Here is a 25782-nt window from a genome sequence, read left to right as displayed (position 1 = left end):
TCCAATCTCCCATCACCAGGCATGTTTCCTTGGAGCCAAATCAAACCACTGAAGAGGCCCTGTTTACTCTCAGAAATATTGATGCCTTTTTTAAAAAGTTATTTCAGGATTCAGGTGTTAAATTTTTTTTAATTTTCTGTTAGTGTTTTATTTCTAAAACATTAGAATGGACAGAATCATCCCAGAACCTCGTCACCAGGCTGGATGTATTTGGTCTTTGCACCCTCTTGTGGAACTATATTGAGCAGTAATTCTAGTACAGTCTGAAGTTATTCCTCTCTAATATGCATGGAAGATTTAAGTTGAATATTTACAGATATATATTTTTATTGTCATTTTAAACTATAGACCAAGTGACAAAATCAGATGAACTATGCAGATAATAGCTCTGTCGAAACCTGTAGAGATTTTGCTGCTTTTCCCCCCATTTTGTCATCAGTAGATATTTCAGTATCTCATTTTCTTCACCTTTTAATATTCTTTGCTGTGTCCATGCATACTTCTTATCAATAATCTTTTTAAAGGTCATGGCAAGGAGGATGCTGCTGGGAGCTGGAGCACCTTTACCTGGTGCCATGGAACTCAGGAGCACACATTCTATTGTCCCCACATTGCTAAGATCAGTGAAAGTTGTCCAGCCTCTGTCAGGGGGGCCCTGAGCTGAGGCCAGTCCCTGAGGTATGAGCGTAGAAAGGCAAACACGAAGCATGGAATTGTGTGCGACTTCTTTTACACCGATCCGGCAGATAGGAAGCAGCACACATGCTTTGATGTCTACAACTCCAGTGCCTGTTCATCGAGTTACGTGGGCCATGAAGCCGGGGTGGGACTCCTGATAGGGCCACAGCTTGGCTGATATGTGTTCAAGCCACACATTGTTAGCTATGCTTTGCACAGTTGGGGGGAGGAGTGATAAATCACAGGGAATTTCATTGCCAGGCTGCTGCCATGCATATGATACAGTCCAGCTGAAGAGTGACATTGGTGTAGGCCCGCAAACAAGGCACTTGCCCATCTTCACAGTTACAGGTGAGACCTGTAGAGCAATCCAATGCCTTTGTAGTCAATCCAACAGCAAACTTGTCATCCATTCACTGTTATGAAATGATCGGGAGATTTTACCTGTTTTCTATTAGTGTTGTGTTAGGTTTCAAACAAGCCTTTAAAATGAATCCCTTCTTGAATAAGTCTCTGCCTCCTCCTTGTTTTGTGCCAGGCAGCAAAATGCTGTTGGTTGTTAATGACGATACACATTGTCTCATAAAACTGGCTTATTGTTGTTCTCCCAAATTTTTCTGGTCCTTTCCTGGAGCTGCTGACACCTGCTGAGTTACAGTTCCATGGGTGCCTGGACCTGACTCAAATGCTCAGTCCTTATATGTGAGGTGCCGCTGCAAATGTTAGCAGGCTATTCAATCATCAACATCATTGCCAAACCTGATCCTGTCCTCATCTGATGTCTATATATATATATATATACACACACAACACACGTGCACAGGCACACACACGAGCACATGCACACACTCACACACACACACACACACACACACACACACTCTTGATGCTAGGCCAGCTGTGGCCACTCTATCATCACTAGAGCTAATATCAGCTAACTCAGCACAGACTGTGCATCAAACTTTTGACTTTGCTGGTCTTAGTGCCACACTGGGAAGTGGATTTATCCACTAAATCCTGGGTGGACGGGAGCCTTTAAGTGACTTTAAATTTCAGAAGTACGGTCAATTTAAAGGAGAAGATATATATTGTCAGGGTAAATACTAACTCTTAATTATATCCCAGATTGGTAATAGATTTAAATCGCATTTGCAGGGCAACTTTGTTTGTAAAAATTAAACTACCATGTTCACATTTAGGATCACTTAACACTGGTAGTACACCCTGTAGGAGTAGCCTTCTCCTTTAACAGATAAACATCATTATTCATCAGGCTCAAGCATAGTTATGAAATGCCATTGACATCATCTCGCTATATTAGCCTTTACCCTGTTAAATAAGCAGGAAACCCGTGAGGTTAGCTCAACAATGGCAGTGCTGTGAAGGATTAAAGGTCCAGTAATAATCCTTTTGCTGCTATGGACACTGTTCCCTTTTGTTTTTTGTAAAGGAGGGGGAGAGAAATAAACTGTGCACTAGTAAAGAGGAGCAGATGTCGAATTACATAGGGGTAAAGCACGTTACGGAGTGATAACATGATAAGCTGCACAAGTTGCTTGAATTTCACTCGGATGGTTCAAGAGTTCACTTGACCTCTTTGAGTTATAGCCCATAATTCAATTTAATTTATATGTATATGCTAGACAGTGGGCCAGTCTTTGTCTGTACTGCTGGGTAGGAATGGAGCAGTATTGTAATGAAAATTGTGGCACTGCACTTATTGCCATGTTCCTCCTACTGCTGCTGCCACCGCCATTTTGAAATGGCCAGCCCATTGGAAACAGGCAAATTGGCATCCTGCGACCTCAATAGGACTCTGATGCAATTTTGAAGAACCGACGGGCAGATCGTGCTCAGCGTACACTTTGCCTTTTGGTACTTGGCAGTGCACAGCCTAACTAGCAGTTCTTAAAGGGATGCCCGAGCCTCCTCAGTCCTCCCCTGCGATCACCTCCCCCTCCCTTTATTTATCATGACTGATTCAGCTCTGCAGAGGAGCCACCGAACATCCCACGCCCTCCAATTGGCGAGCTGCCTATCAGCGCTTGTTTAGCACTGGCAGCTTGACAATTATATTTAAATGAGCCTGACCCTGCAAATGGTTTTGCCTCCAACCATCTCCATCGGGAAGGCGGTGCATTTGTTGCACCCACCCGATGGAAGTGGTCACACAGTGTTTACTGGTTTACAAAGAATTTACAGCACAGAAACAGGCCATTCGGTCCAACTGGCCTGTGCCAGCGTTTATGCTCCACATGAGCCTTCTACCACCCTACTTCATCTAACTCTATCAACATATCCTTCTATTCCTTTCTCTCTCATGTGTTGATCTAGTTTCCCCTTAAAGGCATCTCAATCTCAATGCTATTTTCTATACACGCTATACTCCATGAGGTAGCAAGTTTCACATTCTAACTACTCTCTGAGTAAAGAAGTTTCTCCTGAATTCCCCATTGGATTTATCAGTGACCATTTTACATTTATGGCCCCTAGTGTTGGATGGCCCACAAGTAGAAACAACTTCTCTACGTCTACCTTATCAAACCCATTCATAATTTTAATGACCTCTATTAGGTCACCCCCCTATATTAGCAGAGCATTGCTCATAGTGAGTTGGCAAAGTGTTACAACAAGTTAGCGTGACATTGAGAGGAAGAACACGCCATATATAAGGCATTTAATATATTGGCCCAGAAATTGCTCTTAAAATAATGGCGAGGCTTGCAGGGCTCACTGTTATTTCAGGGAAAATGGAAAAGCAAGTTCCAGAGAGTGCACATGCGCAGTCAGATGCAGAAATCAGAAATTGCTCTACCCGATTCCCTGCTTCTCCGAAAGCTTTACAGTAAAGAGATCTAGCTGGCTGGAATGAATGGACCAGTGCGAACTTGCTCTCCTGCCCAGGTGGAAACTAACTAATCTCTCCAGAAAAAAGGAATGCTGAGTTATGTCAGGTCTAAGGTAACTTTTAATGGCATGGTAAATATTAATGACTGCCAAACAACCTCTGACACTGAAAATTAACTTTTAAAAGTTTGGAGTCTCATTCCATCCGATATTAATTGTTGTTGGACATTTTTTTAAAAAAACTTTTTTTAATTTAACATTTTTATTTTTTAAATTTTTCTTTGTCTCTTTAATTCTGTCTTTTAATCTTACTCACTTTTTTATTTTGCTTTCTTTAACTGATTTTACAATGAATTCACTGTTGTAGCTTTCACTTCCTGGTTTTGACCATGCAGCTTGTCAAGGATGCTTCAAGCTGATTAGTTGAGGGGAGAGAGCGATCCTTTCTCCGCTCTCACAGCTCACAGAAGCCCGGGAAAGGACGCTGCACCCTTTGCAGCTCACCGGTGAAGCAAGTTGCTGCCCAAAGGCCCGCAAATAATTAGTGGGTGAGTTTATAACTAACGAGGGGTAGGTGACTTTCGTTCACTGCCCAGGGCAATTTCCAGGCCAATATATTTTACATATATATGCTATATATTTTCATTAGAATATTTAAACTAACTTCAGTATAAGCATAATAATACGCTAGCAGCCAGGTAATTTTATATGATGTACAGTAGTTAGCCTTTTTGAGTTTTCTGCCCTTTCCTTTGTCTTTTGTGTTTATTCTTTTAACTTTTTTTATTTCTAATATACTCTATTATATAAATGTTGTCATCTTATATAAATGTTGCCATCAAGTTTTTAAAAAGTTATTTCTCACTATTTTTCCCCTAGCCCTCCTCTTCTGAAGATGTTTGCTTCTTGCTGGGGTTGGTCCCACAGGTGACATGCACAGTTCAGTAATTTGACAAAGTGGCTATTCATGTGTGAGCCTAGACAATGAACCCTAAATTTTCCAATTGGTTTATTCTAACACCGTTGTTGACCTGTTTAAAATGAATGGGTAAACATTGGCCTTAAAATAGCGGCAATCAGAGAATCTAGACTGCAGGCTATTCAACTTCGGGGTTGTCGTTGCTGAGCCCGATCATATCCTTACCCAGTGTCCACTTCCAGCAGTCCCTCTTTTCCAAAGAAAATAAGCCTTCCCTTTTCTTATAACTTAAAATCCTGATTGCTGGAATCGTCTTTACTGCTTCCCTCCATAGCCTCCAAGGACAGTAATATCCTGGCTGTGATTAGGTGGCCAGAGCTGTAAACTCTTATCCTGAGTTCACACCATACCCTAAAGAGATTCATCTGTGGATCTGCCAAAATACTTGCAATTAGAATGTAACATCTGAAAAAATAACTTCAATCAGCTCCAAATGTTAAATGTTGGAAAGTGCAATTGAAGAATTTGAAAAAAAAGTTTTGAAAATTGATGTAAATGAACTGAAAAATTACATCTTAAGGGGACATTTTCTTCATGATAAATGTTGTGCAAACCCTTCTTTGTGCATTAGGTGCTCATTACATAATATTACCCTGTTAGCAACAGTAACTATATTTCAAAGTAAATAATTCCATGTGAAACTCTTGGGGATGTTTGTAAATGACATAAGATGCGATATTAACACAAATCCTCCTTCATCAAAATAAGAAATGTCAATGTCAGGGAATGGAATACTTTCCATTTCAAGCACTCAGTGTCAGGATCAAGTATTCTCAGATCAGGCAAGTAAAGCTTGCTCTACTGTGCTCTGACAATGTGCCTCAGTCTCCCAATCTCAGAAGACCACTCCCGTTGCACCAGTATAACATTTCGCTATTCCCTACAATAGCCACCCTCTGGCATCTTTGAGTGAGGTTGCCAATTAGATCCATTGATGGCTCAGTGAGTGAGTAGTTTAGCCATACAGACTAGAAAGATCCCAGGTTCCATGCTTGTTCTGAGCTGAGTTGCAGATCTCAGCCAGGCAGCAATAGTAGAGGCTATGATACATGTAGGAGTAAGTACTTACCCCTAATAATATATACATTCTGCTTTAAATTTACCTCACTCCTAAAATTTAAAGTCAGTTTTCGGTAGCCTGCCTGAAAGCTTAGTGGGTTAGGGAAAGGAAAGTTGGCCAGGGTTCTTGCTCCTGATTGCTATCCAGTGATCCCTGTGCACGTGTGTGAACAGCGGGTGAGAACAGGATTGGAGTTGGTAGTGATCTCCCCTTCTGCAGTGGAATAACCTCCCAACACTGACTATCAAAGATCACACAAATAATGGACACTTTGATAAAGTACTGGTGTGTGCCTAGCATCTGTCGAATCATATTCCAGCAAGGGGTCCACATCTTCAGGAGGGGAGGGGGAGAAACTTGCTAGAGGTAAAAAAGTTAGCGACTAGCGTTGAATTAAGGGGAGTTTTGAGTTTTAGGGTCAACTGTGACCCCTCCACCACCCCCCACTTTCAAAAAACCTGTCTACACTCACTGCCTAAACTCACAGGAAGAATGGTCACAGAGACATGGTACCTGAGGGCAGTTAATGCTGCTGGAACTCTTATCAGTTACACTGGGATTTTACCTGCTGGTGACCTATGCCACTGATCCCGCTAGAGAATCTGGGGTCACTGGGAGGTCGCCCTATTTAAATATTGCTGATTGGGCACCCGCACCAGTAGGGCACATCTCGGGCGTCTGGCAGCCCACGAAGATAGAAAGTCCAGCCTCTGCTGCCTTCTGTGGGGGTGCCTGATTCCCAACCCCGCAACCCCACCCCGCCAAGAAAGTTGATTTTGCAGCTTCTTTGACCCCTTTGTAACAGAGCTGATAATGACTTAATTTAAAAAAAAATGTAATTACCTTTTCTTGGCCTGGACCCCCCCCCCCCCCCCGCCTCCATGGGGCCAACTCTAGACCTTCAGGAGCCCTATCTGATCTCACTGGGCCTGCCAGCCTCCAAACTTACACCAACTCCCTTTTGAAACTGAGTTAGTGGGAACTCCCAGCGCAGGGAGTCCTCACCCTTGGCCTTGCCCCCACTGCTTCAGTGACCTTGTTGGGGGAAGGCTGGCAGAGGCTTTGCCCCTAAACAAAGCCAATGGAACCTCTAGTGTTAGTCTAGGACCATGGCTTCTGGGTTCTGTGGGATTTGTGGCCGTTCTGCCAGAGTTACCGCGGGAGTCCACCAGAACAACAGAACAGTTTCAGGGCCTGTGACCTCTTACCATTTACAAACACTTTGCAATGTCAACAAAGGCCCCTTTGTAAAAGCTTTATTTTTATAGTTCAGGATCTCAGTCTTTGAAATCAGTTGGGATTCTTGTTAGTCTTGCAAATTTCTAACATTTTATTATAAACAGATCATGTAGATAAGCACATATTGTTTTTGACCCCCGCTGCATGTATAGTCAGGCAGGGATCATTACTTACATACTATTAAATCCTGGGATTGGGTCAGTCCTCCTAACAGCTGCTGTATTAGGAAGACTGAGCAGTATATGACGCGCCAATATTTAAATCCCCCTCTAGCGCAGTGTTTCATTCTGCACTCCTGATGCATATTTCTATATATAGTCCAGTACAGCATTAAGGAGCTGTATTACATTATATTGATTCCAGGCAGCAGCAACCAGACATAACCAGTTTCCTCTCTAGAAACAATGTCAGATGATGGGGCAGTTTTAATACTATTTTGGGGAGGTCTAAACTTCAATGAAAACATTCTTTACAATTTCTATAGAACATTCCATCTCCCATTAATACCCTCACAACAATCTGCACTCATTGGTTTTATACAGATCGATATCTTACAGGATATACCATATGCTATAATGACTTGCTGTTTAAGATTTCCCCTATTACGTGGAACATTACTTTTCCCAGTAACTCCACCCCAATTCTCTCCCTTCTTTCCCGAAGGCTGAGTCATGATGGGTTTCCGTTCCAGAGTGCCAGCCATTCTCTGGTACAACATCCAAATCTCATTCTTCATGTATGAGTGTTAGTAGGCTATTTGAACATGGGCAGCATGACGGCCAAATCTGATCCCGGCTTCTCCTTGGCGTCGACAAAAATACATTCCACCAGAGTCACTAGATAGTGATCAGGAACAGGAACCCTGACTGACATTTCCCTTCCCCCAGGCAAGTGGTGCTGAGGCTATCTGTAACCAGGCTGAGATCAACTAGCTCACCAAAGAAAAGAGATTAAATCTGGGACCTAGTTTCACACTAGGCAGTGAACGTACCAACCAAGCAATTGGGGGAGTACAAATGTTTTTTGACAGTATTTAAATTATTTTTGTTAATGATCCTTTTTCAGTACTGCATGAATTCTACTTTAATTGTTTTGTAACGGGTACATTGTTGTTGAGAATTTTTGGCTTGTGAAACTGGACAGTAATAATTTGAGTAATGTTTTAAAATCCAAGTCCAGTTTGTACTTTGTTTTGCAGCTTTATGTATATTTCTGATTGGGCATCACAGAATTCACCCACACTTGGAGAGTGCCTAATGCAGATGTTATGTAATAGAAACCATCTGTGGGATGTTGAAGGACTTTGTGTACTCGGGGAGGGGCGGCGCGGGGGGCGGGGGGTTGGAGGGGAATCATTTGGATCAGACACAGACAATCTGCACACAGCATGTAACAAAGAAGTGTGTCCCCCACCCACCGACCCATGCAGGATGTCAAACTGTGAACCTACTGGTTATTCTCCTTTGATTAATTGATTATTTTCGCAAGTGTTTCTCTGTTTTATCGCTGTCTTCGCCCTCCTTCTTCTGTTCCTTTTTCATGTATATGGAAAGTTCCTTCTCAGTCAGGAGGGCCGGAAGATCTGAGTCACTTTTGCTGACCACCACTCCTGATGCAGCAGCTATGGGCAGACTTGGCAGTGTGAAAAGGCAATTACCCTTATTAAACCTTCCCACCCCAATCTTTGACCCAATGCCTAGTGTCCCTTTTGAGATTGGCAGTTACCCATTTGGAGATGACACGGAAGAGTAATAGGGAATGGTAGTAGCCTGGGTGACAATACCATACCCAGCGGGCTGTTACTTCATACCTTCTATCAAGGAACAAATTCTTGGAACGTTTCCAATCACAGATATCATAGTGTAAAATTCAACAGGGCTCCCATGATGACGCATTAGCATACAAACCAGGAATGCCCCAGGATCGATCGCTGAGGTCTGCTGAGTTAACTAAACTGAGCCATGGTTATGAATGGCCTTAGTCGTCCTGGACTAAGGAGGGAGAGAAACATCTACCAGGGTTCACACTCACGATCACTATTGAGTAACTTCTGCTGAAAATGTGCGTGTATGGACAGTCAGCAAGGACAGGATCGGGCTCAGCTGTGATGTCCTCTACAGTTGCATAGCCTGCTGACAACTCACTATTTAGGGTCACACATTAATAGTAACCACTTGGATAGGGATGGAGGAGGAAAATCAGCATCTGTGTTAATGCACTCCAAATAGGAGGCGATACTTAGGAAACAAGGCAAGAAACATTCAGAAAGAATAAAGGTGGAATATACTCTTAATGACTGATTTTAAAAAGAGCCACACTGGTTAGGAAAGGCTTATGCTGGTTAGGAAGGCGTAAAGCTCAGAGGGACAAGATGGGTTTTTGTTGGTGAGATTTAGCTGACAGCATGGGTGTCCCATTAGGAATTCCTCCATTTATGATTGGAGAAAGAGGAAAAGGACAAGCAAAGGATGGATGCCCAGTGACATTGCTCCAGAGGTGTACATAAGGCACCTGCCATTGCCCTCCAATTGACAGCAATGGGCGGATTCACATTTTTCTGTATTTGTCCAGGGAACTGCATTTCACAAGAGAGGCTGTGACCATGTGCTGCAAACTGACTTCCAGCCAAACTCCACCACAGGCATGTCACTGCCAGGAAACAGGGCCTCTTGTCACCGGCCCTTGAAGCAAGTGGAAGTGGTGCAAAGTAATTGAGGGTTACGGGTGAGGTGAGTGACAGTGGAGCAGGGAGAAGGGAGTATACAGGGATTATGGGGATAGTTCAAAGGAGAAGGGGTAGGGGTAGTGATAGGAGTGAGGGTTACATCGAAACAACAGCACAGAGACAGGCCCGTCAGCCCAACTGGTCTATGCCGGTGTTTATGCTCCACACGAGCCTCCTCCCTCCCTACTTCATCTAACCCTAGCAACATACCCTTCTATTCCATTCTCCCTCATGTGCTTATCTAGCTTCCCTTTAAATATATCTATGCTATTTGCCTCAGCTATTCCTGTGGGAGCGCGCTCCATATTCTCATCACTTTTTGAGTAAAGAAGTTTCTCCTGAATTCTCTATTGGATTTATTAGAGCCTGTTTTATATTTATGACTTCTAGTTTTGGACTCCCTCACAAGTGGAAACATTTTTTTTCTATGTCTACCCTATCAAATCCTTTCAGTATCTTAAAGACCTCTATCAGGTCACCCCTCAGCCTTTTTTCTAGAGAAAAGAGAATCAGCCTGTTCAGCCTTTGCTGATAAGAATATCCTCTCAGTTCTGGTATCATCCTTGTGAATGTTTTTTGCACCCTCTCCAATGCCTCTATATCCTTTCTATAGTGTGGAGACCAGAACTGTGCACAGTACTCCAAGTGTGGTCTAACCAAGGTTCTATACATAACTTCTCTGCTTTTCAATTCTACCCCTCTAGAAATGAACCCCAGTGCTTGATTTGCCATTTTTATGGCCTTATTAACCTGCGTCACTACTTTTAGTGATTTGTGTATCTGTACCCCTAGATTCCTTTGCTCCCCTATCTCATTCAGACTTTTATTATTCAAGCAGTCTGTAGCCTCTTTATTCTTCCTACCAAAATGCACCGCCTCACACTTATACAAGGTTTAGTAGGAAGGGAAGGAGATAGTTGGAAGGTAAAGAAATAGGGGATGCATTGGGAGCAAGGGTTGGGGAGAAGCATGAGTAATTGGGAGAGAGTATGAGAAGGAAGATGCCGAGGGCCACATTTTCCCCTTAACCTCACCTCAAATGCAGCTGCTGGTGGCTCCATTTCCCTCCACACCATGCCATGCCACCCACCACCTCCCATCTGAATGGAAAGAGGAAAAGAAAAAAAGAGAGCCAGAAGCAGAAGAGAGCAGAGAGAGAAGCAAAAATAACAGTTAGGGATAGAGAAGTAGAAGAGAAGAGAGAGACAAAAGTAGAAGACATAAGACGTGGAGAAAAACAGCAACACAAATGCAACAGAGACTGGTGGAGACCATATTCTCTGACTTATCATGTTAAATGCCACTGGAGAGCAACTAATATCTGTTTGGCGCCTGTTTCATTTCTGTCCTGGTTAATGAATGCACCACTCTAAGTTTGGATAGGTGAGGCCCAACAAAGCGGGATCATTTTGTCCTTGCCCTTTAGGTTATTTTTGTTTTGCTGGTGCATTACAATTCAATCTGCTTTATTCTCCTCTACAAGTATCTTTCATCTCTGTCAGTCAGTTGTGGTGTCAGCTTACAGTACAGCTGCCCAGGGTACATGTTACTATAAATGGCTCTGGTGTAGAATGTTCCTGTGGGCTCTCACACACACTCTCCTAGGCTGACACACCTGCTTTCCTCTTCATACTGGTGATGGCCAAGTAACCTGAGATCTGATAGTGCTGCTGCAGCAAGGCTTCAGTGGATTTACTGTTTAAAATATAGGATACATTGAATTTTAAATTTTCCTTTTACCTTTGTAGATTTATGTTGTGTTTTTGCATTGTCATGTAGCAACTTTGGCATTTACAATTTGTACAGTTCGGCATTTTAATTCTTTAATTCTTGTCACTGTCCATTATGTGTCTTCTGGCACCTTCCTGGTTGGCACATTTCTGTTTTGTACCACGGAGTTCACTTACCAGTTGCACCTTTGGGGAGCTGTTAAGATGGTAAATCTCTTATTTTCCCATCTGTGCACTCCCTGTGGCAGTACCGTGAGCTGTGTGTACATGTGGCTGCATTCTGCAGAAATGCAACTGGTAACATTGCATTATTTCGCCATCAAGGGATGCCACTGCTGAGCTTTCTATGTAGGTTGACATCACTGTGCGATTTATACTTGCATTATCTAATACTTCAGTGTAATATTGACTGAGTGCTGCATTGTCAAAAACTCAGGTCCCTTCTGCAATTCTAGGATGAATGTAAAAGATCCCATGGCACTATTAGAAAAGCAGGGTGTTTTTCCATTGCCCTGGTCAATGTTCCTCCCTCAAGCAAAATGCCAGAAATACAGATTAATTGGTCATCCAATCATTTGTTGTTTGTGTGACCTTGCTGAGCACAAATTGGCTGCTGTATTTGCCTACAAAACAGTGACTGCACTTCATTACACAGAAATTACAACACGGAAACAGGCCATTTGACCCGATCAGTCCGTGTGGGTGTTTATCCTCCATGAGAGCACCTGCAATCCATTGTGAAGTGCTTTGGGCATCCTGAGGACATGAAAGGCACTGTGAAAATGAAGTTCTTTCTGCTTCTTTCTACTATAAAATTTTTCCTCAAATTTTGTATTTTTTAAAAATTTGTTTTGATCAGGAAACAAAATTCTATAAGAAATGACATAACACAAATTAGCCAAAGTGAGATTATCCTAAATGCTGCAGCTATCCAGCTGCTTTGGGCAAATTCTATCTGAGAGAAGTGCATTGTGGGAATTGTAGTTTCACAGGAGCATGGTAAAAACTACAATTCCCAGAATGCATGGTACAAGGAGAAACTGTCCCTTTGGAATAGTCAAATCAGAAGTTTTTTTAAAGGATTCAGGAGCTTCTGGCCAACGCTGTCATCTTTTATCTATGTAATTACTTTTATATCTAGGTTGTGTCTGTTGTATCACACCTTTCAAAGGCTCTACACCTCTAAATCAGGGTTTGCCAACCCTCTCGGAATGCTCTGGAGTCTCCCTGAATAGACGATCGATCTTCTGACTGCTGCTGCTGGTGACCCAGGAGAAGAGTATTTCCGTGTTCCGATTCTCGCCTGAAAACATTGGCCTGATGCCCATTGAAAATGGGCCTCGGGCCTCATCTGCATGGAATCGGCGAGTTGCAGACACCAACCAAGCGTCCCAATGCAGCTTGTGGTCGGGACCATATGAATTTCAGCCAGCTCCGATGGCGGGTTGGCTTGCAGATAGGTCCTGGGAGTTGGGGGGGAGGCGTAGCAGAGGGCCAGTGAGTCCGGGCCGACTGCGGTCCACAGAAAAGTTTGCTTACCTTTTAGTAGGGGGGCATCCGACAGTCCCGTGAAGACCTAGGACGACTGGACAGAGCAAGTGCTGTGCATGCTCTGCCCATTTGCTCACCAAATTTGCATCAGGGCCCCCAAATCGGCATTAGGACCCCAAATTGCATATGCAAGGCGCCGAACACAGCGGTGTTCCAGGTGGGTGCCCTGCATGCTTAGAAGTCACTGCCTTCCCATCAGGCAGCTGGCACACTTCCGGGGGAAATCGGACGCAAGAGATCGCGACCCGGAATTTGTTCCTCCAACCTTAAATGTTCGCCCTCAAAAAAACGGCAAAGTGAGATTGGTGTCCACAACTCGCCGGTTTCATGCAGATGAGGCCCATAGTTTTTATGGAGAAATTCTGTGTGTATTTGTGAGATGCATCATGGGAGTTTGGCCCTGTGGAACCACAATTCCTAGAATATACAATCAAATTTACAAATAACAACCATGAGGCATGCCTGCTGGGGTCAGATGGACACATTTGAGGTGCTCTGATGCTGACTTAGGATACTGCAGCCAAAGTTGATTAGTTAACTTGGCTGCAAAAATGACAAATGACCACCTGGCCAGGTGCTGGTCATTGGAGACTTGCCATTGGGCAGAAAAGCTCCTTGGACTTTGCTGCACCAAAAACAGTGTCAATAAGTACGATAAATCTACTATGGGAAATGAGGTGGAGAAAAATATTTCTTATCGTGTAAATAACTGAGAGAAAGAAAGAAAGTTTTGGAGAGGGAGGAAGGATGAGGGAAGAATAATCATATAAAGTACTTGCATTGCAAAGAAATACTACAATCCACTGTGGGAGCTAGAGCAAAAAAAACCTAAATGTTTTATAATGTGAATACAAGGTATTGGGGAGGGGAGGACAAGGTTACTAGCATTTTAAGCAAGTTTTATAGAGTATTAGGTAAATAGTATTATAAATATTATACCTGTGAGTCCTGAATTTTTCTGTATCAATAAGGTATGTAATATTTTTACCTTGAGTCAGTCATATGATAAATTGCTTCAGCAAATTTGTTGCCTTAGAGCAATTGCCAAATTACCATCTTGCCTGTAGCAGGACTGCAGTAAACATCAGAAACTGCACTCCATGTTTCAGACTACCAGTGAGCAATATCCCAGGAATTCTATCTGTTCGATATCAAAGGTGCCCAAGTTTGAAATGGGAAGGAAACTGTCAAAACCCGGAAACTGATGAGGTTTGGAGATCCTGCTTTTATCCGTACATTCCAAAATGGCTGCCTCATGTTTCCAAAATCTAAAATATTACTGCAAATTTTATATCAATCAAGTAACTTTACAAGGCAGCATAGATGTGTGGGAAACAGTCACAAAGCAATAGATTTTCATCTCCATTATGTCCTGAAAATGGAAGATGACGGTGCATAATGGAGCAGTCAATTATGTGGAAATCAGTGTATTTGTGTTTCTGACTTATTCCAAGTTTAGATATGACAACCGTGTACTGTAAAACCCACCCATGACACAAAATGGCCATTTGTCTGACAATCTGCTGTAACAATAGAGTCCTGGGAGGCTTAGACTGAGGCAGATCATTGTAAATAGTATTTTTATGCGTCTGGGAACCAATCAAACCTCCACTCTGTGTTGTTTAATACTTTCAGGGTTCTGAGTGAGGAAGGTTTTTTTTCGGGCAACAAGATTTTATTGAAAAATCCAAAGCAAAACATCACAGATTGTAAATGGTGTAGTAAAGATAAACTCAGCACACAACTTCAAGTTGAACTGACGTAAGACAAGAGGGTCACCTGCTCAAACTGGAGGGAAACATAGTCAGGACTGATGTCAAGTTCTTCACAAAAAAGATGATCAACACACAGAATGGACGTGCCTGTAAGATAATGGAGGTGATACCCTGGAATCAGATAAGAAACAATTGGATTCTGTGATGGGCACAGTACTGTAGTTCTCTTCAGGATGATGGAGCTTACTGGAGATTCCTGTGTGTGAAAGTGCTGTCAGCTTCTGCTTCATTTAATGCTCAGTCTTTATTCACAGTCCATTCTATCAATAGAACCACGCATAGCATTCACAAGGATTAAAATGACAACTTGATTCTTTTTAACTGCGGATTATGATTGTAAGCCAATATACTCTGGAAATTCAACAAACTCACTATTAATTCTGTGACCCAAGAGTGCAAAATCCTTCCAGAAGAAAAAAAAAGAAATAAAACAAGGAGTGAAATTAAAAACAAAAGACACTAATGCCCCGATATTTATAGGGGAGGGTGGGGTGGGGGAGGTTTAGCAGAAGTAAAGAAGCACGGGTTTCCCGGAGGTCCAGGCACCAGGCTGCAGCCGGGAAGCGGAGTGGAGGGAGGGAGAGATCGTGGGTCGTTGGGGGAACATCGGTTGGGGGGGGGAGGTGGGGGGGAGTCGGAGAGATCAGTCAGAGTAGACATTTGTAAACAATTTTACAACACCAAGTTATAGTCCAGCAATTTTATTTTAAATTCACAAGCTTTCGGAGGCTTCCTCCTTCCTCAGGTGAACGATGTGGAAATGAAATCCTCGAAATGAAGTCGCATTTATAATTCACAGAACAATGCTTGGTGATAACAGACAGTTTTTTCAACTGCCCGTTGCCAAGGCAATCAGTGTGCAGACAGACAGGTGTTACCTGCCAGGTCTCAGAATATACAAATCACCAAAAAAAACAACAAACAAAAAAAAACACAGATAGAGAGGTAGAAACATAGAAAAGACAGCAACTGACCCGTTATATTAAAAACAGATAACATTTGTTCGCTGGTGGGGTAACGTGTAGCGTGACATGAACCCAAGATCCCGGTTGAGGCCGTCCTCATGGGTGCGGAACTTGGCTATCAATTTCTGCTAGATGATTTTGCGTTGTCGTGTGTCTCGAAGGCCGCCTTGGAGTACGCTTACCCGAAGGTCGGTGGCTGAATGTCCTTGACTGCTGAAGTGTTCCCCGACTGGGAGGGAACCCTCCTGTTTGGCGATTGTTGCGCGGTGTCCGTTCATCCGTTGTCGCAGTGTCTGCATGGTCTCGCCAATGTACCATGCTCTGGGGCATCCTTTCCTGCAACGTATGAGGTAGACAACGTTGGCCGAGTCACAGGAGTATGAACCATGCACCTGGTGGGTGGTGTCCTCTCGTGTGATGGTGGTATCTGTGTCGATGATCTGGCATGTCTTGCAGAGGTTACCGCGGCAGGGTTGTGTGGTGTCGTGGACGCTGTTCTCTTGAAAGCTAGGTAATTTGCTGCGAACGATGGTCTGTTTGAGGTTGGGTGGCTGTTTAAAGGCGAGTAGTGGAGGTGTGGGGATGACCATAGCGAGGTGTTCGTCGTCATTGATGACATGTTGAAGGCTGCGGAGAACATGGCGTAGTTTCTCCGCTCTGGGGAAGTACTGGACGACAAAGGGTACTCTGTTGGTTGCGTCCCGTGTTAGTCTCCTGAGGAGGTCTATGCGATTTTTTGCTGTGGCCCGTCGGAACTGTCGATCAATGAGTCGAGCGTCATATCCCGTTCTTACTAGGGCGTCTTTCAGCGTCTGTAGGTGTCCATCGCGTTCCTCCTCGTCTGAGCAGACCCTGTGTATTCGCAGGGCCTGTCCATAGGGGATGGCCTCTTTGACGTGGTTAGGGTGGAAGCTGGAAAAGTGGAGCATCGTGAGGTTGTCCGTGGGCTTGTGGTAGAGTGAGGTGCTGAGGTGCCCGTCTTTGATGGAGATTCGTGTGTCCAAGAAAGAAACTGATTCTGAGGAGTAGTCCATGGTGAGCTTGATGGTGGGATGGAACTTGTTGATGTTATCGTGTAGTCTCTTCAGTGATTCTTCGCCGTGGGTCCATAGAAAGAAAATGTCGTCGATGTATCTGGTGTATAGTGTTGGTTGGAGGTCTTGTGCAGTGAAGAAGTCCTGCTCGAACTTGTGCATGAAAATGTTGGCGTATTGGGGTGCGAATTTGGTCCCCAATTTGGTCAACACTATACACCAGATACATCGACGACATCCCCACACCTCCACTACTCGCCTTTAAACAGCCACCCAACCTCAAACAGACCATCGTTCGCAGCAAATTACCTAGCTTTCAAGAGAACAGCGTCCACGACACCACACAACCCTGCCGCGGTAACCTCTGCAAGACATGCCAGATCATCGTCACAGATACCACCATCACACGAAAGGACACCACCCACCAGGTGCATGGTTCATACTCCTGTGACTCGGCCAACGTTGTCTACCTCATACGTTGCAGGAAAGGATGCCCCAGAGCATGGTACATTGGCGAGACCATGCAGACACTGCGACAACGGATGAACGGACACCGCGCAACAATCGCCAAACAGGAGGGTTCCCTCCCAGTCGGGGAACACTTCAGCAGTCAAGGACATTCAGCCACCGACCTTCGGGTAAGCGTACTCCAAGGCGGCCTTCGAGACACACGACAACGCAAAATCGTCGAGCAGAAATTGATAGCCAAGTTCCGCACCCATGAGGACGGCCTCAACCGGGATCTTGGGTTCATGTCACGCTACACGTTACCCCACCAGCGAACAAATGTTATCTGTTTTTAATATAACGGGTCAGTTGCTGTCTTTTCTATGTTTCTACCTCTCTATCTGTGTTTTTTTTTGTTTGTTGTTTTTTTTGGTGATTTGTATATTCTGAGACCTGGCAGGTAACACCTGTCTGTCTGCACACTGATTGCCTTGGCAACGGGCAGTTGAAAAAACTGTCTGTTATCACCAAGCATTGTTCTGTGAATTATAAATGCGACTTCATTTCGAGGATTTCATTTCCACATCGTTCACCTGAGGAAGGAGGAAGCCTCCGAAAGCTTGTGAATTTAAAATAAAATTGCTGGACTATAACTTGGTGTTGTAAAATTGTTTACAATTGTCAACCCCAGTCCATCACCGGCATCTCCACATCAAGAGTAGACATTGGGGAGGACCCAGAGAGATTGGTCAGGGTGGACATCGGAAGGCGGGGTTGGCCTGAGAGATCGGGGGTCGGAGTTCGCGGTGGTGTTGGAGGGGGGGGTTCTGATCGCAGGGCCTCCTGGTCTACGAGCATGCTGGAAAGGCACTTACCTGTTGTCCAGCCGTTCTTGCCTCCCATCAGCTGCCGGGTTGCCCAAGGCCTGGGAAACCTGGCCAGTCAGTGTTAAACCTGAAACAGAGGTAAAATCTCAGGCATGCAGCCGCATTAAAATATTTAAATTAGGGACCCGACTCTGGAGAGCAGGTTAGTCGCTCGCCCCCCAACCCAACTCCTTTGAAATCAGAAGTCGGTGGGTTGGAATTGAGTTTCCCATTTTTAACCTGCCCCCCACCCGCCCATCCTGGGGGGTTAAAATTACCCCCTAAAATTCTAAAAGACAAAAGGAAAGAAAATGTAAGCAGAAATCTCTGTTTTAAAGGGGCCATGTACTGGCTTTTAAAGGGAACCTGTATTGGTTTTTCAGGTGTTGTACATTCACAGCTCCAGAAATAACTAGAGATATCTACACTGAAAACTCCATTTCACAGCAGCCAGGCTGGTTGCCAGGAAAGCTCCCAGTGCAATGTGTTGCAGTGCAAAGTACTATGATGCAATGTTTGTGTCTATGTGGGACTAATTGTTTACTGTGGTGAAAGCCTTGAATTCCTGGGACACAAATTTAAAATGAGAAAATTAGGAGTAAGAAGGGAAGTCAGTAAGAACTTTTTTACACAAGAGAAATGGTGTTCAGGGAAAACCAGTGAAGTGGATGGGACATAGTAAGATGGTGGGCAGATGAAACTATCCATTTGGACTTTTTTTTAATTCTGATTATTTCATTCACACATTGGATGCTCTCAAAGTTATCAGGTGGCACGGCTTAAGATGTTACATAGATTAACAAAGTGAATTGGTTGCACTTGTGAAACAGGTAGAATTATACCTGAAACGTCAACGTTTTTCCTTTCTCCGCAGTTGCTGCCTGATCTGAGTATTTCCAGCATTTTCTGTTTTAGTTTCAATTTCTAGCGTCTTTTGTATTTTGTTTTTTGTTGGATTGTACTTGTGTCTCTGTCAAGCTCCATGTAACATTAGTTTGAAGTAAAAGCAAAATGACTTCCAGTGTTCAGAATACCACCTACGGATGCAGGGGTAGACGTCTAAGGGGAAGAGGGAATGTGAGTCAAAAAGGAGAGAGTGAGGAGCAGCAAAAGGGGGATAGGGAGAGAAAACAACAAAAAAGTGTGTTCCTAAAAGAAAGACTGAGAATGTGAACCTAAAAGCGAGAGAACATATGAACCAGAAGGTAGGAGAGGAGAGAATATTAGAGAAAATGTATGAAACAGAAAAGAGAGAGAGGCTGAACCAAAAATTGAGTGACAGGAAACCTGAAATGGGAGAAGGAATGCAAACCTGAAAAGGAAAAAAATACAGTCAACCAAAAGATAGTGGGGGTGATTTTAACTTTTATCACTGGGTGAAAAAAGCCTGTTTTATACCTAGCCCGATTTTCTTTTCATTGATATCAATGATAAAGTAAATCAAATGAGGTGCTAAACAGGCTGTCGATTTGCAACCATCCATTTTTCGCCCAGCTTTAAAAGTTAAAATGACCCCAGTGCGTGAACCAGAAAAGGAGAGAGATAGAGAAAGGGAAAAAAAAAGTGAAGGGAAGGAGAATTGACTGATGGGAAGAAAGAGAGAGAATGGAAAGAGACAGAGGAAAATCAAAGAAAGGGAGGACAAAGAACTTGAAACTAATAGAGAGGGTGGGATTTTTTTCACACTTACCAGTCTCCTTAAAGGGGTGAGAGGCTGAAAGTTTTTGGTGCACTTTAACCAGTTGGAAAAAGTTTTGAGAACTATTTATTGTTTTTGTTTCTAATTACTGGTACATGTTGTGTGAATGAGCTGCAAGCAGAGGTGGTCTTAAAAATAAAATATAATTTTGCTCTAGAGCTTCAGGATTTTGCTCCAACAAAATTATGTGTGACTAACCCTGAAATGCGGCCAACAACACTGGTCAGCAGCATTCATGAGCACAGTCGACTAGAGAATTGAGTCCAGCCATTTGGAAATATGGTTAGGGTGGGGGCTTTGTGCAGCGTTCTACTTTGCTGAGGTCAGCCATCATGCAGACAGAGAGTTGTGTAACTGAGGCAGAAGGAATGTTGGAAACCTACTGAGATTCCCTGCTTCAATATCGCCTCCACAGACTTACTCATCTCTGCTCCCATCTCAATGTTTTTTATTAATGACAGCTGCGGACTCCGCTGAGGCTGCAACAGGGGACATGATAACAGCCATAACTGCACTGGCAACAAAATGTGACGTTCATATCTGTGCAGGTGTGTGGTACCATGGAAAAGGCAGTGGAATTGTTTAGAACCATGCAAAGTTTGAGGGCCAGAGTTTACCCACATTAGCAGCAAATTTAAAATGTGCAATGTGCCTCCCACCCCGGCACAGGGGAAAAAATTGCAGGGCTACAGGGAAAGGGCAGAGGAATGGGACTAAGCCGGCACAGGCTCGAAGGGACAAATGACCTCCTTCTGTGCTAAATCTTTCTATGATTCTATGAATCGCTTCTACTCTCCACGCGCAGAAGCAACAATTGACAAAATATTCAGGGGAGATTTTAAAAGTCCCAGAATTCACAAACATTTCCACCACCACAAGAGTAGCACGGGTGTGGACCAGAAATGCTGGTCACTCGCTCAAAAAGTGAGTGGTTGGCAGGTTTGCAATTAGTAGCTCTTGTGAATCATTTGGGATCATGTACATGTTTCTAACTTGTGTTATCTAGGAAATAGCTGGTCTCCAGGTTGTGGATTTCTGCATGCTCTGCAACAAAACACTCCAAGCACTTGTTGACACAGTCACAGATAATACATAAAATTACTGGTCCCATGATACACTACAGTAGGCCAGGTTGTCCATTGTTGTCTATTCATGAATTCACTTACCCTGAGTGTTAACTAGGCCTTGAAAGCAGCTTTCTGAAAAGTGATTTACAATTTCCAGCTTTTTGCATCCGAGCACATAACAGTTCATGGTAGAAGGGCCCAGTTTGCCATTCATAGATGGGATGGTGGTTGCCCTGTCCTAGGGGACCTCGACATACATGTAAATGCAAAGCTGGGGCCATTGCACAGTTTGGAGGTCTCATTCTCCAGAGGAGAAGTTAAACTCAATTCCATTCTCTCTGTCCTGGAAGACCAGGCATCTTATCTTGAAAGAAAACAATGGAGAATAACTCCAGTACTTTGGCCGGTCTTCAGTCCAAGAGACTCCTTCAGTCGACATCTCTGTGGAAAGATACTGAATCTATCTTGGGTGAAAATCTTCAAGATAAAAACTGACTGATACTTATAACTGCTTCTTCATATCTGATATAAAAAAATCCAAATCAATGCATCTTTCTGGATGTTTGTATGTTGTTTAATAGTGCATCTCCTTCCTATTTTTATAATCAATTTAATAATGAATGTAAAAGGGAAAGTAAAATATGTAAATATAGATTAACGCAGGGAATAATACATCTATATATTGATATACAGTGAAGTTCCCACCATCCGCCATAATGGAGGGGCCACCCAGCGGATAATGGAAATGCAGATGATTAAGAATCCCCAGATATAAGACTTACATGTATGATACAGCAATATCCTAGGTATGGGAATGAAGTCAAACACAGTACAAATAGAACACTATGTAGCTTTATTCATCAAGCAAAGGAGGCGCAATCCAAGTAACAAATCAAACATTAGTGGGCTGTGCAATGAGATGAATGCTCCCACAAGACTTTCTCCTGTGAAAATTCTGATAGATAAGAAGGATGGTGGATAATAGGAATGCCATTAATGGAGGTTCTACTGTATAGGTAAAAATTTTGTGTTTAATTGCCTCCTTATCCTTTTATGAACAGAACATTGTTTAAAAGATCGTCCACTGATGAATATCTTTTAAAATGTGAATAAATAATAATTATCTTCTAATTCTGTGTTTGTCAGGAAAGCAGTGGAAAACCTGAGTAACCAAAATGAAGCTGAGATCCACCAGAAATATGAAGAGAAGCAACAGGAGACTGAGCATGTGCAAGCCATCTTGCAGAATAAGATTCAGCTTCTGCAGGAGGTGAGTTGGGGTCTAGAAGAGCTAAGGTCTCTGTCTATGCTATCCTTCATCTAAATCACTACCATGTGGAGTAGACCTTTTTGTAAAATCACAACATAGATGAGGAAGGCCATTTAGCCCATCTTAGCTCCTCCATTCAGGAAAAGCATTCACATCTCCCAAGTATTTCCAATAACCAAGCCTCAATTCTTTTTTTTTTAAACTATGTACGTTTTTGAATGTAGTGTCATCAAGTGGGACGGTCACAGATTCAGTTCTCTGCGTCACTTACTTCCCAACCTGAGCCTGTCAAATGGCGAGGCACTCTGCAGAAGGTGTGGTCTTTGCCCTGCAGGGAAAGTGATGTATAGTGATGTCCGCTTAACAGACAGCCAAGGAGCACATTGGTGGAGGTGTAGAAGCAGGCTTGAGTACAGACAGACCTAAGATTAAATTGAATACGCATGGGGATGAATTACAAAAAAAGTCTTGTTTAAGTCCTCATTTAAGTCTCCTGCATTTCCAATAGGAAGTAGTGGTTGCTAGGAAGGCAGGACAGAGCGTGTAACAGACTATTCATGACTGCTGTTGGTGCCATGGTGTGACCAATGAATTAATAGCGTACTAGCAAATTGAGCATGCCTGCTTTGCAAGTTTACTCCCATTTGGAGCACCTAATCAGGTGAAATAGTTTATCTATCAGACAGGTCAGGAACATGTCTATATGATCTGGGAACCATGGAAATATTTTTGCACAATTATTCTGATTAGGGCTAATTTCCCACTCGTCGCTGCAACCAAAGTCATACTTTCCCTTCTCATCTTCTTGCAACCTGGGCCTTCCTCCCTACTCTCCACTCCACCCACAAAAATGTCAGTGTGTCGCAGACCAAGATGAATTTTTAGTTCAATGATTTGTTATAAACATATGCACATAAAAGAACATACAGTTTTGCTACAGGTGACCCATTTGCAGCTAAAGATCCACACTTCCATACAGCAACACTGTTATTAGAAATTAGCATTCTGTGTATTGTTTATTGAGTTGCTGTGATCCATACTCATTGCTGTAGTACCCTAATTCTCCCATCGATGCACATCCTTTCCCTCTACTCCTTGCTTAACAGGTTATTCCAAACATTTATCCCTCTTTGACTAATTAAGTTCTTCCTGTTTTAAATGTATTTTTCACCAAATTAAATATCTTGCCTTACTTTGAAGTAGTATTCTGGGTTTACCTTATCAACATACTATTTAATATTTTGTATACTTCAAAGAGGTACCGCTTAAGTTGCCTTCTCTCTGGAGCTTGAATTCTTTAACCTTTCCTCATACCTCATGGTGAGTTTACATTAGCTCCCAGCTGCTTTTCCAAGGCTTGAGTTCTGCTCCCAAACTTTCACCAATGCCACTTTTTAGACAGCCACTTATAGATATGAAATTGGCCCTCTGATTTTTCTGGATACTATGATCTTGCACATACCCTACATGTGTAAGGAATCTTACAACACCAGGTTATAGTCCAACAGTATAACACTATAACCTGGTGTTGTAAGATTCCTTACATTTGTCCACCCCAGTCCATCACCGGCATCTCCACATCGTACCCTACATGTAGTTCTTTTCTGGAAGGCAGACTGATAAGCATTCCAGTGAGATAAAGCCAATAGTAAACCACAAAACAGGTTTATTTTACATGAAATACATGGCTAAGCAGAATATCATCACACAGAAAGATTTACCTATTTCCTTTTGCCTGGGTGTCGCTGGCAGGACTGGCACTTTTTGCTGATGTGGTGAAGGTAGGGAGTTCCAGGATTTTGACCAGCAAAGACATAGGAATGGCAATATATGTCCAAATCAAGATACTGTGTGACTTGGAGGTGGTGGTGTTTCCATGCACCTGCTGCCCTTGTCCCTCTAGGTGGTGGAGGTTTGGGTTTGGGAAGTACTATCGAAGAAGCCTTGGTGACTTGCTGCGGTGCATTCTGTAGATAGACACACTGCAGCTACAGTACACTGGTGGTGAAAGGGGTGGATGTTTAAACCAGTGGATGAGGTGCCGATCAAATGGACTGCTTTGTCTTGGATGGTGTTAAGCTTCTTGATTGTTATTACAGCTGCACCCATCCAGGCAATTGGAGAATATTTCATCAGACTCCTGACTTGTGCCTTGTAACTGGTGGAGAGCATTTGGGGAGTCGGGAGGTGGGCCACTCGCCACAGAATACCCAGCCTCTGACCTACTCTAGCAGCCACGACATTTACGTGGCTGGTCCAGTTGAATTTCTGGTCACTGGAGACCCCCAGGATGTTGATGGTGAGGCACTCAGTGATGGTAATGCGATTGAATGTCAGGGGAGAGGTGATGAGACTCCCTCTTGTTGGAGATGGTTGTTACCTGGCACGTGTGTGGCACGGATGTTACTTGCAACTTATCAGCCCAAGCCTGGATATTGTCCAGGCCTTGCTGCTTGGAGCCATGGACTGCTTCATTATCTGAGAAATTGCAAATGGAGATGAACATTGTTCAATCATCAGCGAACAGCCCCACTTCTGACCTTATGATGGAGAAAAGGTCATTGATGAAGCAGCTGAAGGTCGTTAGACCAAGGATGCTGCCCTGAGGACGTTCTGCAGTAACGTCCTTGGGTATGAGATGATTTGACTCTAACAACCACAACCATCTTTCTTTGTGCCAGGTATGACTGCAGCCACTGGAGAGTTTCCACCTGATCCCCATTGACTTGAGTTTTACTAAGGCTCCTTGGTGCCACACTCGGTCAATTGCTGCCTTGAAGTCAAGGGCAGTCACTCTCACTTCACGTCTGAAATTCAGCACTTGTGTCCATGGAGCCTCGTGGTTTTAGTGGAATCTAAACTGAACATCAGTGAGCGGGTAACTGTTGATGACTCTTTCCATCACTTTGCTGATGATTAAGATTAGGCTGCTGAGGCGGTAGCTGGCCAGATTGTATTTGTCCTGTTTTTTGTGGACAGGACATGCATAGGCAATTTTACCACATTGTCGGGTAGATGCTAGTATTGTAGCTGTCACTAATGTCAGCAAAGAGAGTATAAAGCAGGGACACCCATTTTATACTGGCACTAACTTTTTTACTCACATTTTGACCAGTGGAAAATATACCCATATTCATTTTGTGAGTGTAACAGCCAAAACTGGACAAAATTATACCAGAATGCTTCAAGGGGTAACAAATGGAGATTTGTAAATTTAAAAATAAAACTTAAAATAATAAAAAATTTAAATAATAATTAAAAAATAAAACTGTGTTGATGCAAACAGGAAGCCAGGCTGGCCAAGAATGAAGCGGAGAAGATGATCGCTGTTGCGGAGGCTGAGAAACTACGATCCCTTGAATTGGAGAAGAAACTAAATGATTGTAACTGGGGGAACCAAGAGAAGCTAAGATTATGGGAGCACAATGAAGTTGTTTTAACAGAGAAGGACAGGTAAATGCAAGAGACCTATTTTAATGTAATATTTTAGTAATAAAAGGGCTGGACAAACTTGTGTTTGGTTGGGAGATGCAAGGGTATATTACAGGGGTTTAAGTCATTGCTGCTTCCCTCTAAAGACGTGGATGTGAATACCTCTAAAATAAAGAATTCAAGATTTCCTCTCAGATTGTTCATTCGTAGTAATTTAATTGTGACTTGAATGCATAATCAAGGCCGACTTTCCAGGGCAGTACTGAAATGGTGATGTGTTGATGGATGTGCATTCCTTCAGGTGAGCTGTTAAAACAAGGTCCTCTCAATCTGTTCTAGTGAACCTTAAGGATCTCATGCCACTATTCAAAGAAGGACAGGGAGTTATCCCAGTGTACTGTCCAACATTCGTCTCTCA

At 43.2% G+C, this 25782-nt stretch overlaps 1 protein-coding gene across 1 annotated transcript in view; it reads left to right on the top strand.

Annotated features, from left to right (window-relative positions):
* pde4dip (phosphodiesterase 4D interacting protein) overlaps nt 1-25782 on the top strand; it is a 432228-nt gene that overhangs the window by 205315 nt on the left and 201131 nt on the right. Inside the window, exons 6-7 of the mRNA XM_067990444.1 lie at nt 21809-21932; nt 25219-25385. Of these exons, the coding sequence (XP_067846545.1) occupies nt 21809-21932; nt 25219-25385 (291 nt within the window). The remainder of the gene's footprint in view (nt 1-21808; nt 21933-25218; nt 25386-25782) is intronic.

The sequence above is a fragment of the Heptranchias perlo genome, chromosome 9 (assembly GCF_035084215.1).
Source record: "Heptranchias perlo isolate sHepPer1 chromosome 9, sHepPer1.hap1, whole genome shotgun sequence".
In the NCBI taxonomy this organism is placed as follows: Eukaryota; Metazoa; Chordata; class Chondrichthyes; order Hexanchiformes; family Hexanchidae; genus Heptranchias; species Heptranchias perlo.
The sequence above is the reverse complement of the archived record's forward strand: the minus strand, read 5'-3'. Positions and strand labels throughout refer to the sequence as shown.